Source organism: Barbatula barbatula, assembly GCF_947034865.1.
Source record: "Barbatula barbatula genome assembly, chromosome: 2".
Classification (NCBI taxonomy): domain Eukaryota; kingdom Metazoa; phylum Chordata; class Actinopteri; order Cypriniformes; family Nemacheilidae; genus Barbatula; species Barbatula barbatula.
The window spans coordinates 895,946-914,260 of record NC_136767.1 but is presented as its reverse complement, the minus strand read 5'-3'; the positions used below and the strand labels follow the sequence as shown (position 1 = coordinate 914,260).

At 37.9% G+C, this 18,315-nt stretch overlaps 1 protein-coding gene across 3 annotated transcripts in view; it reads left to right on the top strand.

The window, feature by feature from the left end:
* LOC306890658 (flavin reductase (NADPH)-like) overlaps positions 1–17,669 on the top strand; it is a 43,957-nt gene extending 26,288 nt beyond the window's left edge. Inside the window, exons 1-5 of one of the 3 annotated variants that reach the window (XM_079450532.1) lie at positions 14,864–14,980; positions 15,342–15,496; positions 16,018–16,219; positions 16,307–16,471; positions 16,593–17,669. In XM_079450532.1, the coding sequence (XP_079306658.1) occupies positions 15,362–15,496; positions 16,018–16,219; positions 16,307–16,471; positions 16,593–16,750 (660 nt within the window). In that variant the 5' untranslated portion in view covers positions 14,864–14,980; positions 15,342–15,361 and the 3' untranslated portion in view covers positions 16,751–17,669. Of the gene's footprint in view, positions 1–14,863; positions 15,003–15,341; positions 15,497–16,017; positions 16,220–16,306; positions 16,472–16,592 lie in introns of those variants that run through there. The other 2 variants (XM_079450533.1, XM_079450534.1) reach the window with 2 other exon arrangements.
* Positions 17,670–18,315: the final 646 nt, after the last annotated feature.

Below are 18,315 nucleotides of genomic sequence, written 5' to 3'. Positions count from 1 at the left end.
GAGTAATTAGTAATTTTCCCCCCAAAACTATCAATAGTGTAATATTTAGTTTATAATCACTAGCGGTACTTACTTTTATTAAACAGGAATAACATTACATAACTTGATTAGGCAAGGTCATTTGGTAAAAACATCCCCAGCGCATCACAGGGACTACACTTTCATCCATTGAAGACATCCAAAAGAGACGCTGTTCGCAGTATTCTCAAGGACTCCTCTCACCCTGCACACAGACTGTTTATTCTCTTGCCTTGGAGCAGGCGCTTCCGGTGCCTCCGGACAAGAACCAGCAGACTAAGAAACAGATTTTTTTTTCCCAGAGCTGTTTCATTATTGAACTCTGCCCCCCACTGATTCCACTAACTCTCATCTACCTCTAACCTTAATGCTGCTATAGACATTGTTTTTTTGCACTACAGGGCTGTCAATCCATGACTGGACTGTACACACCAGTACTTCATGTTTATCTGCTTTACCGGACTGTTTACACACACACAGCATCATTTGCACTACAGTACTGTGTACTGGTAGTCCACTAACTTATCTTCTGCACTGTAAGTTTAATAACCGCATTGACTCATCTACTGCACTGTAACTTTAATAACCGCATTAATTACTTTAATAGCTACTGTCTATAATTTATGCACACTTAAACATCACTTGCACTACTGCTTAGTCTAAATTTTTATCTGTACATATCCACCAGTAATTGTATGTTTATAGTATAGCCATCTGTTTATATTGTTCATGATACATACCTCCTGTAAAATATTTTCTATGATATTGCTTCTTCTGTATTTATTCACACTGTATATCATGTACTTTCTATTTGCATTTCTGGTTAGACCTAAACTACATTTCGTTACACTGTACTTGTGCATGTGTAATGACAATAAAGTTGAATCTAACCTAATCTATTTATTAGGATAATTACAATTATTTGAATGTAATATAATGAATACAATTTTATCTTGACACAGATTATTGTTAATATCATGTTCATAAATGAGATGGAAATGTTTTCCCTTAAGAAAAAAATATGTTGGTCATCAAGATGTAGGTATGCTGCAAAACATTAACAAAATTCTCATTAAAAGAATTATCACACATAACCCATAAACTTAATATGTTTTATGTGTTACTAAAAAAATAGGTTAAACTAGAATGCAACAAGACATTTAGTTAACCTCTCGAGGAGAGCCCTGGGTGCAGGTCCTTAGCACATTAATGTTTGCGTTTCTCAAAGTGGAGTGTGTGCAATCAGTAAGTGGCAGTACAATTCACTTACCAGCGGCCTACACTAATTCAATTTATAAAATAGATGAAATGCAGGTTGCCTCAAGGAGCTGACTGGCAGAGTGCAACAGGATATGGCCAGGTTGGGAAGTTTTTAGTGTATGCTAAAAATTAATAGAACATTTTCTGACTTTCAATCAAAACTTCAACCCAACTTTCAGACTGGTCTGAGGAAGGGAGACAATTTTCTCAGACCAGAGATCACATTTATAAAACTGCTTAGATTTCATTATAAAAATCTACATAAACACTATTTAAGTGTGTTAAAGTGGAACTATTGCAAGTATATTTCTGGTACACTTTAAAAAGCCTATCTTGCATTCGTTGGTGAAAAATTTATATATTTTTTGTATTTCAAATATACTTCCATTATTAAAAGTATACTGAAAATAGTCTAACAAAAATTATACCATCTTTAAATATATTAAATTTATATTAACAACATCCATTTCTGAATAAAATAAAGAAAATTCTGTACTCATTTAACTTTGTCAAATATGTTAAAGGTATATTTTAATGGTATGCTTGAAATTATCATTTTACATTAATTTCTATTTAATTTCAGAGTGTAATATGAAGGTTTAGATTACATATTCATGCTTAGAATTCACTTTTTTCAGAAATTGTTAATTGTAAATTTGTTGAAAGCCCATTTTAACATTGTTTTCTTAAATGTATGATAATACTGTATGTGCTGTTTATTTGTAGGCCTATGTTCAGGCAAGAAAATGCGCGGTCTACAAACAAAACAAAAAACACAAAAATCACCTTATGTGAGAATTTAAAGCACAAAAGTGACCGAGTGTGTGTTGCATTAAAGCGTTTGAAATGTTAAATCAATATTGTAATTTCTAAACTATAAATGCCTTAATGAAATCATGCATCTGATGACGAGTGGTCTGACGTCATGACACAAGAGGTCAGACAATGTAGGTGTCAGGGATTTTTAAGGGAAGAACCCAAGCGCAGGCAGCAGTGCATAAATGGAGTATTTAATAATAAAATAAAGCCCACGAGGGGGTAAAGATGTAACCAAACTAAATATAAACAAGAACAAAAGACTTCCCACAATAGGGCAAAAACGAGAACACAGGATACACGGCAAGGCAAGGCAACAAGATCACACGACATGAAAGTAATGCAAAACAATTCAGCACAGGACAGCAAACACAGAGGCAATATATAAGGAGACTAACAAGGATAATTAATACAAGGCAGGTGTGGGGACTGAAACACTAAAGGGACGCTAATGAGAGAACGAGAGGGGCGGGGCCAAAGACGAGACGCACACAAAAGACATGGTAGGCCTACTGTCAAGATCCTGCCCGAAGACTAGAAAAACCTGACACTTCGTGGCAGAACCCTGACAGTAGGAATAAAACTTTAGCAAGGCACCATTTTATTTTAGAGAAAAACGAGATGTCAGGAAATCCAATAGACATGTCAATACTCTTAATATGTTTGAACTGAAGAAAGCAGTTACAAATGCTAGACAAACGATGCCTGGAAAAGATAGTGTATGTTATAAAATGTTGGCGAACATGACATAATACATTGAGAACAGTGTTAAAACGTTTTAATCTCATTTGGGAAACTGGACAATTGCCATCAGAGTGGAAGAATGCAATAATTGTTAAACCAGGAAAGGATCCCTTAGACCCATCCAGTTACAGGCCTATTGCTTGATTTGTCACTTATGTAAAATTATGGAACGAATAATAACAAAAAGATTGACATTTTTTAGAGTAAAGCACTACTGTCTCCATATCAAAGAGGGTTTTGTGTATGTCGTAATACAATGGACTCCGTAATATTGATTGAATCTGATATAAGGAAAGCACAGATTATCAAAGAAGTGGTGATAGCGGTCTTTGATGTGGAAAAGGCGTATGATATGCTCTGGAAAGAAGGATTGTTGATTAAATTAAGGTTTTTAGGAATTGAGGGTAGAATGTTTAATTGGGTTATGGATTTTTTATTTAATAGGAAGATACAAGTAGGTGATGAATATTCTAAAGTATATTGTGGCAGGCAGAAAACAAGACGAACACAGTAGGCTACTTACAACTTTTAGCCCCGGAGGGTGATTTGAGACACAATGAGTGAACTTGCTAGTGTAGAGTCGTGCGGAATTAACTCTTCTCCGTTCCTTGGGGATGAGCGGTGTTTATGCCTCAAAAGGTGAACGTTGTGACGGTGGTGTGCTCCGTGAGGGGTGCCAGTGGATGGTCAGCCGCTGGTCTCTGAAATAAGGAAAACCACACATTAATCATGGTAATCTCTGTGTGGAGAACACGCTCACCCTTTCCTCTTCTTCTTCCGTTTATACAGGTGAGCATGATAGGGTCCGGGTGGTGACGATCCACAGGTGTGGCGGCTTGATTCCCTGTTGACATGGTGACGCTGATTTGCCACAGGCCCGATCGTCACTATATACAGTGGAGAATGGAACCCCGCAGGGAAGTGTGTGCAGTCCACTACTGTTTAATATTTTGATCAATGACATTTTTTCTTAGGTTAATCAAATTGTAAAGAAATCTTTGGACGCAGATGATGGGGCTATATGGATGAGAGGTTGTAGTTTATATTATGTCAATAAGAAAACCAAGTTGCAATAAATGAGGTTGAAAAATGGCTAGTAAATGGGGACTAAAATTAGATAAAACACAGCCTATTTGTTTTTCTAGGCGACATAAAAATACCTCAATTACCTTAAAATTGTATGCGCAACCTTTGGCACAAGTTAAAGTTGTGAGATTGCTAGGGATTTGGTTTGATGAAAAATTAAAATGGAAAGCTCATCTGGATAAAATCAAGGGCAAATGTAAACAGGACAAGAATGGGGAGCAGATAGAGCGTCTTTGCATAACATATATTGGGCAGTAATGAGATCAGTTCTCGATTATGGATGTATAGCATATATGTCTGCAGCAGAATCAATTCTTAAGGAGATAGACATATTACAAGCACAGGCTTTGAGAATATGTAGTGGGTCTTTTAAAACATCGCCCATATCTTCAATGCAGGTGAAAATGGGTGAAATGTCCAAAAAGAATTAGAAGAATGAAATTATTGATGGCATACTGGGTTAATATACAGGGACATGTTAAAACACATCCTGTTAAAAGTGTATTAAATGACTGTTGGGAACATAGTAAGACAATTGTGATGAGCTTTGGGTGGATAGGAGTGAGGGCAAGGATTATAGGACTATAGCAACTGAGTTACAGCAATACCGTCCCAATTTCATTCATTCCCCCCTGGTGGTTCCCCTTACCTAGTTGACTTTAGAATACAGCAGGAATTAAAAGGAAACCCTAAGGAAATTTAGAAAGTCTCATATTACAAAATTACCTTGAGAAACAATTCCTGGATTCTGTATTTATATATACAGATGGGTCAAAAGATCCTGGTACAGGAATTGCTGGTGCAGCAGTATATGTTCCAATTAATAATTTTTATATTAAGAAAAGAGTGACTAATCATGTGTCAGTCTACAACTGAACTATTGGCAATATTATTAGCCATACAGTGGACAGAAGAGAGAAGAATAAACAACAGTGTCATTGCATCTGATAGCTATTCAGCTCTGAAAGTATTAGATCTGGCAGGTCATCAATTAGAATGGATATTATCAATGATATATTTAATAAGATGTATGAATTATAAATGAAAGGTATATGTGTACGTTTAGTTTGGGTCCCTGCTCATGTAGGGATAGACGGAAACGAGAAAGTTGATATTCTTGCCAAACAAACGTTAAGAATAAAGCAAGTCGAACTACAAATTCCTTAGAAAACAAAGGCAAAAACACTTATTAAAAATTATGTACAATTGGTATAGCAGGTAGAGTGGAATGAAAATGAAACAGGGAGACACCTGTATAAAATACAAAAGCTTGTTGGTGTTGGGAGAAAAGAGTATAAGTGATACACCGTTAAGTGACGGTACAATTTAATTAAAAAAAAAAAGAATATTCGCCTGTCTGATAACATGCAGCGTTCATTGGAATTGCGACCGCTTTGGTGTTGTACAATGTAAATTAGGGGGGGGACCAAAGAAAGCGGAACCAAAGTGTGGGAATTTTTGCAACCCGCCACGTAAAGGCGGACGCCTTTCTCTCGGAAATGGAGATGGCGGTTTGCTCTTTCTCTCACTAATTGCTGATTCTGTCTTCCAGGTTCGTACTCTGTAAAACAATAATACTAACTGTTCCTAATGATGTATATGAAGTGTATTTAAACTGGAATGTAATTTGTGATCTGTGAAATAGAGTTATATAGCAGCGTTTATAATCGCGGGAGAAAGCATGTGTGAACAATGGCGCACGTGTATATTGTAACTGTGTATGAATCCATGCATTGAGGTCATCACTTCCTAGAAATACTTTGTGTGTTTTGAATTATCCTGACAGGTTATAAAAATATTGTAAGTGTTAAGAAAACGAGAGTTATTAAATTTACAGAAGCCGTTGGTTATCTGAATTGTGTTTGTAAGTGTATGATAGGGCTGGGCGATTTAGCAAAAAAATCTAATCTAGATTTTTTCTGAACATTTGACCGATTCACGATTTCGATTTTTTCGTTTTTGCTTAACTAGTCAACTTAAAACAACTACAACAATAAAGTACAGAAATAACATTCTCTTTATTAGTAATTTAGAAAAAAAACATAAATAAGGAAAGTTTTTGTATTTTAAAACATTTCTGTATTGTGCCTAGTTGTTTTTTCATTATACTTTACAGTGGTCAAGAAGGTGTAGAAGTACAACTTTGCAAAATATATGATTGAATAATAAAAGCAACTATAGTTTAATTAAAAAAAGTGAGGCTCATGTATGGCAGAAGAGTACGACTACTCCACAGGTCAGTCGTCAGATGCGCTATAAAGCTGTTCCGACACTTTTTTGCGTGTTTCAGTGTACATTCGGGGAATTGCGGCTTCTGTAAAATGTTTGCGGCTTGGTAACTTGTATCTTGGATCAACGGCGTGTAGCATATTTATGAACCCTTGCTTTTCCACGGTGTGCATGGGAACCATGTCCTTTGCAATATGAAATGCCACAGCATTTGTTATTTCTTGCCATCGGTGTGACTTTCTATCATATGCAATGGCGTTGGAAAATGATGCCGCTAATGAAACCTGGCGTTGTGCATTTCGAGGTGTATCTGTCGTCTTTGGATGTCTGACTGTGTCAGGGTTGCCAGGTCCAATAAAAATTTCCAGCCCAAAGGCAACTTAAAACCCGCCCAAAACTAGCCCAATCTTTCTCGTGTCCAATCGCAGTTGACAACAGTGTGTTTACCACAAAATGCATTAAAATATATGTTTAGCATTACTTTTTATTTATTTTACTTTAGTCTTGTTTAGATTATATTATCTTGGCTTGCCTATATGTATTGCATAGTATAACATAATACACCCTGCACCTACCATATATGAACAAATTGAAATGACGTGTACTTACATTTTCTGTTCATTTCACTGCTCTCTTCTCATTCTTATTCACTGTTGTTCTGTCAACACACAAGCATCAAAACAAAACTTAACACACAGGCAAATTAAATGAACATAAACTGGCATTTTAATATTGTTAGCAATACAGTATATATGCTTACTGGATAACTTGAACACTGTCCTGGAAAACTTGAAAGCTGTTCTTGGTTGCCTTCTTTTCAGAACTTAAAACTTTATACTGCAAAACTGTGCTGCCTCCTTTTTATTACAGCTTGAACAAGAACTATGTACAGTCTTAGGGTTGTTTTCATTTAGAAATCTGTGCTCTCCTCTCTACCCTCTTCAGCTGGTGTTGAATATATTTCAGCAGTAAAGAGGGATAGCATGCGTGGTGATGGTTTAAATTCATGGCAGCAGATTTTTCTTCTTTGCATGTAGGCTCGGATCCTCATTATATTTAACAGAGAAGTCTGCTCTAACCTGTTCCTGAGCTTGTTCTTTATTAGTGACATTTGGGAAAAGGCACGCTCGACTGCTGCATTGCTGAATGGTAAAGCAAGAAGACACAATGCAAAATTGCCAAGTTCTTCAAAGCTTCTGTCACCTGCAGTATCTGTATACCCAGAGACTTCTACCCAGAAGTCCTCAGTTTTGCTATCCTCTTTATTTTCCCACTCTAGAGTGTGAATTATTCTCCACTGTTGCTCTGCTTTTCCTACATCTCCCTTGAAGAGGTAGAAAAAAGGAAGATCATCAAGCATTGGCTTGCTTGAAGTCACAACATGTCTTGGTGACAGGAATTTGAGAGCCTCTAATTGTTTCATGTTGTCTGGAAGTCTCTTCCTAATCTCCTTAGATAACTCCAGCATGTAGTCCCTGCACCTACGTTTCATGTCCTGTTCTGCTTGTTCGCTTATTCCCTTTGATTCAAGCAATGCAAGGCGGTACTGGACCCCAAAGTCTACTGCATTGAGGGGCAAAAGATTCTCATCAGAAAGGTTAAACTCCATAACGCCTTGCCAGTTCAGAAATGTCTTTGGCAATGCTATACGTTCAAGAAGGGACTGGTAAAATGTTAAAAGTTCTGTAAGGAGCTTTGCAGGATCAGGCTTGTCAAGCTGAAATATTTTATTAAGTCTGTTTAGCTCAGACACAATCGGTTGGAGGAATTTTAGGTAAATCAAGTTTATTCTGTCACTGTACATTTGGTACAGCAATTCTGCAGCATAGCTTCTCTCACTTTCTTTTGTCAACTGGAAATGCAACTTAAGCTCATCATACTGTGAAAGGACACGCTTGACACACTCACTGATAGAGAGCCATCTGGTGTCAGATAGTTGCAGAATCTTCAAAGGCTTTTCACCTACGTTTATGGTTTTGTAGAGTTCTGAATATTTTTGCTGACGCTGGGTAGCATTTGAAAACCAGCTGTAGGTCTGAGAAACCATGTACTCTACATTTCTGGGCAAGACACTGACAGCTTTAGATGCACAGAGCTGAAGAGAATGGCACACACACTTTATGTAAACAATATGAGGATTACGGTCACGGAATTTCTGTAGCACTGAGTTATGTTGCCCACACATAGTGTTACATCCATCTGTTGCAAGACCTATGCAATTTAGTATGGACAGTTTGTTGTCATCCAGGAATTTGAACAAAGCATTTGCTATGGTGAGTGAATCAGCAGATACTATATGTAACATTCCGGCAAAGGTGCTAATAATTTGTGAGAGCTTTTTGCTGTAATATCTGATGACTATGCATAGTTGTTTTTTGCTCGTGACATCAGTGCTCTCATCAATTATAAGAGAGTACGGTCCACTCCCTATATCCTCCAGAAGGTCTTCATGCATTACTGGTCCTATTACTGAATTAATTAATGCTGTGCACTTAGTTCGGTGTAAACTGATCCCTTTCTTGGAAATTCCTTCCACAACGCTTCCTAAATGATCAACAGTTAAGGTGCTTGAGTGGCACGCAACGTGAACAGCCATCTGTAACTCTGCCTCTTTCGCAGCAATATTTGTTCTTTGAAAGGAACAGCCTGTGTCAAATAATGTTCTTGAATTTGAGAAGGGAGCTGCATTTTTTCTATGCTTCTCAGTAGCTCCGTGTGCTATTAGATCACTGTGGTGAGCTCTAATTTCACTTTTGCAATATTTGCAGAAAGCTTTTTTGTCATCATTTGGAACACTTCGAATCCATCCCATTAAACCATTTTCCGTCTCCCATTCTTTGCGGTATTTTTTACCATATTTCCCCCATTTACCTGCCATTGTGAATACTTGTTGCTTTTTCACCCAAGCCGCGCACTAACGAACCACCTCAACATCCCGGGAAAACGAAGCGCACGTAATGATGACGCAAGCCGCAAGGTTAACGTGCCCATTCACTCACGTTTGCTGCGTTGTTACTTGGGTTGCCAGGTTTTCCTAAATGAGATAAATACACTGAAAACGGAACAATTTTATTTATTGTTAAAGTTTACATAAAAAAATTTGCGGCCGCGGCACATTTTAAAAGTAGCCCAAAAACACGCAGCCCGCGACTCTGTATTTTTTCCCGCGGCAGCATTTTAAAAATAGCCCAATTGTGCGGGAAACCCGCGAACCTGGCAACACTGGACTGTGTCTTCACACCGAGCGTGAATGAGGCGTCAAGCGCGAGTGATTTACATGTTAAGTCAATGTAAAGACGCGATGGACGCGCTTGCGGCGCGAATAGCGCGAATGAGGCGGCGCGAATGACGCGAGTTGAAAAATCTGAACTTAAGCGGAAATTCGCGTCGCGTTAACCAATCAGGAGCCTGCTCTAGTAGTAGTAGCCCCTCCTATATATGAAGTGAATTTCACGCGCGAATAGCGCGAATTTCACGCGCGAATGACGCGAATTACACAAAATGTTCAAGCGTCCAACTACTCGCGAATAGCGCGTTTTTTGACGCCTCATTCGCGCTCTATGTGAACACACAGTAACTGTGTTGTTTTCATCTCTTAATTTTGTACATTCGAGCCATTCAGCCTGATGTCTCTGTCGCAAATGCTGAACCAAATTAGTTGTGCTGCCACTGCCGGTTGCAACTGACTTTCGACATATCTTGCATTTGACGAAAGTTTGTCTGCCCTCTCAAATCCAAACCATTTCCAAATCACTGAAGTAACATTACTACCTTCCTTTGATACAAGATCATCCTGATGCGAAGGCCAGGCGTCTCCATGATGTTAGCCGTTAACTTCTACGTTACTGATTTCTCACTGAGTGAGCGGTTGAGACGCGTTCAAGCGCGCCATCAAGTGGTATTGACAAGTATTTCCAACATATCTAATTGGATGTGCGTGATAAACTTTTTTTTTTAAATCTCTGTCTCGATTTAACAAAAATTAAATCGTGTTAAAACGTAAACTCGAATTTATCGGAAAATTCGCCCAGCCCTAGTGTATGATCATTTGAACAGTTTTCCCTAAGTGTAATATTCCTGTTATGACTTGAAATACCATTTGTATGTTCACATACAGCCTAAAGGGGTTTGTGCTTTACATTATTTGATAAGTAAGCTTGAAATATGATCCATCCTTGGGATGTTGTTGCACTTTAAAGAAAAGAGTGATGTTTATGTTTACAGAGACCTAATTATTTTGTCAATAAGAGTGTGAAATGTTGCACGCTGATTTATGACGTGTAAAGCGGAAACATTTATTGAGGTGTTTAAATTGACATTATACCGGAATTGAAAGAATGTTTACAAAAAAGGGAATGTTATTGGTTTATAATTTTATACATTTGTAATAAAGATATTGAGATTTGGAAATGAAGATGGCGGTTTGCTCTTTCTCTCACTAATTGCTGATTCTGTCTTCCAGGCTGAGATCTAGAGTTGAGAGTAGTGAACCCCAGATGAACATCTTTTTGTTACTCCAGTTTCTGAACTTTGAAACTCGTAACATATTGGAAAAGAAGGAAAGGAAACATTATAACGCAGCTTAGAATAGGTCATACTGGGCTTAATAACACAGTGCAGATGATAAGCAAGCACCCAACAGGGGAATGCCCTTTTTGTAACCATAAAGAAACAGTTGAACATGTTATATTTCATTGTGAACAATACAATGATAATAGAATAAAAAATTTCCAGTCATTAAAAAAGGTTAAACACCATGACTTTTCTTTATCAGGAATTTTATGAAAAACAGGTGATACTATATATGACAATATAATAAAGTTTGTAAAAGAAACAGGGTTAAGCAAAATAATACAGGTTATTATTATAAGTAGTTGTAGCAGTATTTTTTTTTTAATTATTCATGTAATCCGTGTTCCACACTCCAGTCCAGTCGGTGGCGGTAATGCACCTAAAAATGGTTTTGCCAACCGCCAAATGAACCCTAAAGAAGAAGACTTACGAACGAGGTCAGCACCACGATCTTTCGACCACACAGAGCTTTTGCTTTCCAATCAGGGAAATTTCCTATTTAAGAAAACAGCGCTATTTTATCAAGAGTTTAATCCATTTGACCGATTGTATTGTTCAGCATATATACGCGCGCGCGCATTTGCATTGAATTTTGGTCACAAGTATTTAAAAAGTGTTGTTGTGCTAAGTTAGCAAGTCAGCCATGTAAGTTTCATATCGGTAGGCAAACAGTATATGTAAACCGATAAACTGTTTGAGGTACCTTGATAATTTATTGACTGATTATATGTTAGCAATTGTGTTCTGTGTACATGCTTTGACTTACTCCATAGCTTTCAGTATGAGTCTTAGTCTTTTCTCAGGAACTCTTTTAAGGACGACTTACAACCCAGGGTGAATAGTTTTAATGAAAACTCTTAATGCCTAATATGATATTCTAGTTAGGTTTAGTTAAGAGAAATATATCTGCTGAGTTTTGTTTTCACCAATACACAATAACTGTATATTAAGTCAAATAAATTGACAATTTTAAATAAGTCTACATGTACACCTGTTAACCGAAACTCTTGTGTGCCTATGTCAGACTGCCGTCAGACGGAACTAAGCCTGACAGGTTGGGAAGGACATCTGAAACCTGAATTGTCTTGACATCAGAAAAATGACTGAACTGATCAGATCACTGAAACGGTAAGCGGTGAATATGTGGAGGTTATAATAAACAATGCAAAAGAGTTTATATTTAAGTTAATATAATTGTGTATGCATTTAATTTGGAGCTTACATTAGTGGGTGATATTACATATTTTATGTTAATAACGAAATGTCTTTCGATCAGTTGATCTGTTTTGATTACTTTTGTCTTTGTGTGTTCACCTATGAGGGGGGGGCGTGCTGCTCAAGTCAATATACACTGCATCAGAAGACACAGTCGCTCTGACTCCTGTTTATTTCCCCTCATCAGGCGGTGAGGGTGCTACAAATACCCTGACACACCGGTGCAATGGAGAATCATCTCATCCTCAAAGAGAAGATGACTGAAGAGACAGTAGTGGTGGTCTTCAGGAGACACACCGCCACCAACTTCATGACAGTGGAAGGAGTCAGCCACTTCAGATCCCTGACTCACATGGGTGATGGTGAAAAAGGCCCAGCAATGACTCCTCTCCTTATTTTGGAGATAACTGAGGAAGTATGGAATAAGCGCTGCAATCTTCATCTTATTCTACACCTGATCTTTGGACAGCATCTCAACTGTTTACAACACAGCCTTGTGTGACCACTGCTTCACCCAAACCGCAAATCTCTGCAGAGGGTGCTACAAACAGGCCATCACATTGTTTGAGCTGAGCTTCTCTTCCACCAGGACATCTACAGAAGGACGGGTGTGAGGAACGCTCAGAGGGTCTTCGGTGACTCCAGTCACATTAGTGATGTACTCTTCTTTCTGCTACCATTAGACAGTCCTCAGCATATACTCACAAATCCACTGAACAAAAATAGTTATAGTTTAATAATGTAATATCATATATTCAAATCAAGTCAAAAGTTTACGTCACCTTTGCAGAACCTGGAAAATGCAGAGCATTTGGGAAAAATGAGAGGTATTTTGAAAGTGAAGATTTATTTTTAATACTCTTTCCTGCCCTGAACAACTTATTTCGCAAAAGAAATGTTAACACAAAGTTCACACCAAAGAACAATAAAAGAAATACATTGCTACATGAAAAATGAACAAAACTATATGTACATCAAAAAACATTGAGAGGTTTACACACACCTGACTTCAATGAATGGTGTTGACTTCTTGAGCATCACTGAATGGTTCTTTCGATTGTAATATTTGTGTATGATCAATGTAAAAAGATGAATCTCAACAACATACAGTTACTGTTGGACATACATCAAGTATACAGAAATAATGAAAAAGCAAAGATTCTGGATTAGGCTACCTCTTAAATGTTCTACATTTTCCAGATTCTGCTAGAAGAATGTAAACTTTTGAGTTCAACTGTATTGATAAATGTTACATGATGTATTGTGTATGTTTGTGTCCAAACTCTGTCCTGGAGGTGCTGAACAGTTTAGTTGCAACCTTCCTCTGCAAACCTGCAAGGAGGCTCTACTTTATAGTCTGCATATACTGTTGAGTTTGAGAAAACTACAACCCGTGAATACTTTTGGAACAGCTGTCTTCTCATGTTAATAAAAACTTTCAATGTATTAATGTTAGTAAATAACAGATATCATTTTTTTATAATACTAAATTCAAACGTTACTTCTGAATTGTCTGGAACGCAGAATAAGGTGAGTTAGATTCGGGGCACAATCCAGCTATAAGCTTGTAAAAATGTAATTGGTACAATTTTAATATACTTTAAGTTGTTCCACTTTAGCACACAAAAGTGGGCTAAATAGACTTTAAATTTTACTTTACTACAACTATATTACAACTAAAATATACTTGGTAAAAAATTAATATTCCCCAAAATAGCACTTTTTAAGTGAACTTATCATTAACATACTATGTAACAGCGCGGACGACATAACTAACGAGAGATCAAGACGACATAACGGACGACAGCAAAGACGACATAACGGACGACGGCAAAGACGACATAACGGACGACAGCAAAGACGACATAACGGACGACGGCAAAGACGACATAACGGACGACGGCAAAGACGACATAACTAACGAGAGATCAAGACGACATAACGGACGACGGCAAAGACGACATAACTAACGAGAGATCAAGACGACATAACGGACGACAGCAAAGACGACATAACGGACGACGGCAAAGACGACATAACGGACGACAGCAAAGACGACATAACGGACGACAGCAAAGATGACATAACTAACGAGAGATCAAGACGACATAACGGACGACGGCAAAGACGACATAACGGACGAGAGATCAAGACGACATAACTAACGAGAGATCAAGACGACATAACGGACGACAGCAAAGATGACATAACTAACGAGAGATCAAGACGACGGCAAAGCTTACAAAACAAAGGATTCACTGTGAAAAGACGGCAGGACGACATATACGACGACATCAGCAGACAGCATGAATGTCAAGACGTACTGATTTACCTGAAAAAGACGGCAATGACCGTAAACAAAGACAATTGTATAGTACAAAGCTCAAAACAGTTGACACATTTTTGGCACACATGGAACCCCATAGATTACGTGTTTTGCAGGACTGTCGCAGATGTTTCATTTCCTCAAATCGGCCGAATACGGTGAAGTGGTCACGAACTGAGGAAACGGTCAAGCGAGAAAAGATATTGCGGTGCGCGTGACGCGATCGAAGCGCATGGTGTTGCCTAGATACAGTACACAAGTGGTAGGCTACTCACGTGACCCGAACAGCGTTTATAATCCTCAATTGACTTCTTTCTTGATTTTCTACATGTTTCACTCTTTTACTTTTAATTAAACTAGGCGATGATCTCTGCGCTGCTAACGCATATGCCACCAGTCAGAATGATAGAATTAAAGCTAGCCGCACAACAAAACAATACCAAATGTATTACTTGAAGATAATAACACATCGATGTGTTGTCTTAACAGAACCACAACGTGTATGCAAATATATGGTTTATATTAACGCAACATTTTAAAGCAAAGCATTTTTACAACGCGTACAGCAGACTGGTAACTGATTTCATCTGGGCATGCGCACAAGAGTCCAGAGGAGGTTTAACCTCAAGTGTCTTGGGGACAGCAGGGAGCGCCGCGCGGATGTTTACAGTTTGTGAATGTCTTTGGCGTGAATGTCAGGAAAGGATTTTTTGGGTATGTTTGTGTAAGCTTTACGGTAGGCTATTTGACAAATGCATGAGAGCTTTACATGTTAAAATAAAGGTTAAGATCGTTTGCATAAGTTACGTCACTGACGCATGCGTTTCCTGGTTTGCCTTTTGTATAACACAGTATGCAAACAGTTTCATAATTCAATATTCCATCGTTTGGCATGTTGGTGATGCCGTGCATTTGGAAAAACGTTCCTATTTATGAAATTCTTTCTTATAGACTCGATAAGTGTAGTTTGTGAAGTTTTGTCAACTTTTCCGTATCATAGTTACTCATCTTAACGCACTCGCGCAAAACACGCGCACGTGTGTTTTTGCCTTCTTTCGTATGTTTGTCTCGTCAGGAATCTAAATAGTGTCCAAGATGAAGGTCGCAGTTCTCGGAGCGACAGGTCAGACGGGACAGGAGCTCGTGCATCAGGCTCTACAGCAGGGACACACAGTCACAGCAATCGTCAGAAACCCTGCAAAACTCACTGTTACACATGACAACCTGAAGGTACTACTGAGCTCAAAACCTTCCCAATGTTCTGTTTACATTCTTCATGAATATGTTTATGCATAACTGTTGGACACCTTACACGTCACAAATTCAACTAAACCTCTACTTTGCTGGTTACATCACTACAAACTGAACTCAGCTTTTACATGTTGACATTAGAATAGTTACCTAGAAATACATTTGAAAATATACACTTATTTGAGTCTTGCATTTATTCTGTTTTGTATTCGAACAGCTTGAAATGAGAATAAATCATATTTTAGGTTCACGGAGCGCTGAAGGTCATTCGAGTCACGAGGGTAGCGTAAAATTGTAATGTGTTTACTGGTTGATATCACATGATTTGTTTGGTTAGCATTTAAGAATGAAGGATTTTCTTTGAGCTATACACAGACAGCAGAGTAATAAGATTAACACCATGCGTCCTATTTGTATCATATGAGAAGTGTTACAGGAGGCTACGAAAGAGAACATGAGAACATTTCTGTCTTGTTTAACTGCATGAACTCATGCCACAGGTGGTTGAAGGAGATGTTTTTGCTGAAGACAGTCTGAAACCGCACTTCAAAGGTCAGGATGCCGTCTTCTCCTGTCTTGGCTTTCCGATCTCATTTTTCTATGGAGTCACCGGCTACACGCAGTCCATGACGGCAGCTGTAAACGCGATGCGTGAAGTCAAAGTTAATCGAATCATCACCATGACATCATGGTACACTGACCGTAAGCGCTGGTTCTTTTTAACCAAAGAACTTTTAAGGTTATCATGTGTCTTATATAATGTTTGGATTCCTGTGGCACACTTTTCAGCTAATTCGGGCACCAATGCATCTTATCTTATCCGCTTCATGTTGCTGCCCATGATCAAAAGTGTTCTGAGCAACATGTATGAAATGGAAAGCTTCCTTAAGCAGACGGATGACATCAACTGGACTGTTGTCAGGCCTCCCGGTCTCAAGAGTATACCAACAACAGGTGAGCATCGGGAGATTTGAATGAGTGTCAAGCAACATCCAATGATTGTTTTGCATTACGAATGAATGTTTGACTTTTCACAAAACCTTCTTTTATATTTATGTTCTCTTTGTTGTGAAAGCCAATGAGTTTTTAACTCACGAAGGTTACTATGTTCCTGATGAAAATGGTCTTCCTATTGGCCAGTCGGTGTCAAGAGGAGATGTGGCGCGCTTCATGCTTTCTCTTCTCAACAACAATGCTTGGATGAAGAAGGCTGTTGCTATCATCACCAAATAAATTTGCAATCCGCTTATGGTGGTATCATTTTATATACACAGCCCTTGCCAAATAAGAGCTCCTGGTGGTTTATAGTTCACCCTTGAAACTCCTGTCATCATTTACTCGCCCTCAGATTGTTCCTCAGACCTGAATACTTTACTTAGTTTCGCTGAACGAAGTAATCAAGCAGATCTTATCGTCCCCCATTGACTCCCATAGTATTTCATATCTCTACTATGGCGGTAAATGGACGATGAGATCTGTTCGGTTACTGACATTCTTAAATATCTTACTTGTGTTCATCAGAACCTATTACTTCATTTCCTTTTACTGACACATATTATGACTGCAAACCTTTAAATACCCTTTTTTATGTGTGGATAACAAGTAATTTTCCTTGTGAACTGCTTTGTGCTTCTTGTAACACTGACAGCTGTCTTTACAAATGTTCTGATCATACGGTGAAATTTCATAAACCTGAAAATAGCCCATGAATGTAGTATTTAATAATACAATATATGTTTGTATGAATATAAACATATATTACACATCAAATACAAGGAAAGACTAAATAAACGCTATAACACTATTTACTGCCTTTGCTCTTTTCATCATTCTGAGGCAGTCCTACACATTTAAAAGTATTGTTTCTTTTAATATTCTAACATAAATGAGGCATCGTATTCTATCGGATTGGATTTTCCACACTAAACATTGTATATCTGAATGTTCTTGGGAACTTATTGTGGATTTGTGTTTTACTACTATACGTGTTTTATTATTGAAGACTTATTGTAAAATTTTGAAGGTCTATAATAAAAAGATGCTTTGATATGAAGTGTTTTAAAATATATTGTGTGATCAGTTTGTTCACAATTTACGTTTTTGCTTCAGGATGTCATATTGTGACAGACATATTGTCTCATTAATATATTCTTATTTTAAATATATTTTTTATGCTATTGTTTTAGTGACAAAACATGATCTGCATGAGCTTTCCTGTCTTCAGAGTTTTCATAACCTTTTATTCTCAAATTTAAAAAAAATGTCATCACTGATTTATGTCGGACCTGTTTGACTTCTGGATAACACAAAATAAGATATTTAAACAATATTGATCACAAAGCAACAGTGGACCCTATATTCTATTTTATGAGCACAAAGCCACTGACGCATTTCTCAAAATATCTTCTTTTGTGTTCCGCTTTTTGGATGAACTGTCCATTTATGTCAACTTTAGTCACGCAGCTGGAGTTAACTGGTGTCTTCTGACCACATGAGAGCAGTACTGTGTTGTTTTGTGTAAGGGCTGAAGTGTCAAACTACATCAATGCACTCAAAGCAGTATTACTGAGCCCTCGGGACAGGGAGGAGAATTGATGTTTAAAAGGGTTCTGCGTTCCATCGCACAACAAACAAGTATTTCAGAATTTGCATTCTCTCTGTTCCCCTGAAGGCTTCTACATTTTGAGTTCAATTTCTACCATTAATATGAATCGTTTCAAGGACGGTTTGTAAACCAATCAGTTTTAAGAGACGTGAGCACTGTTATTTAAAGTGTTTTGCGATGGATTGCCCCTGTG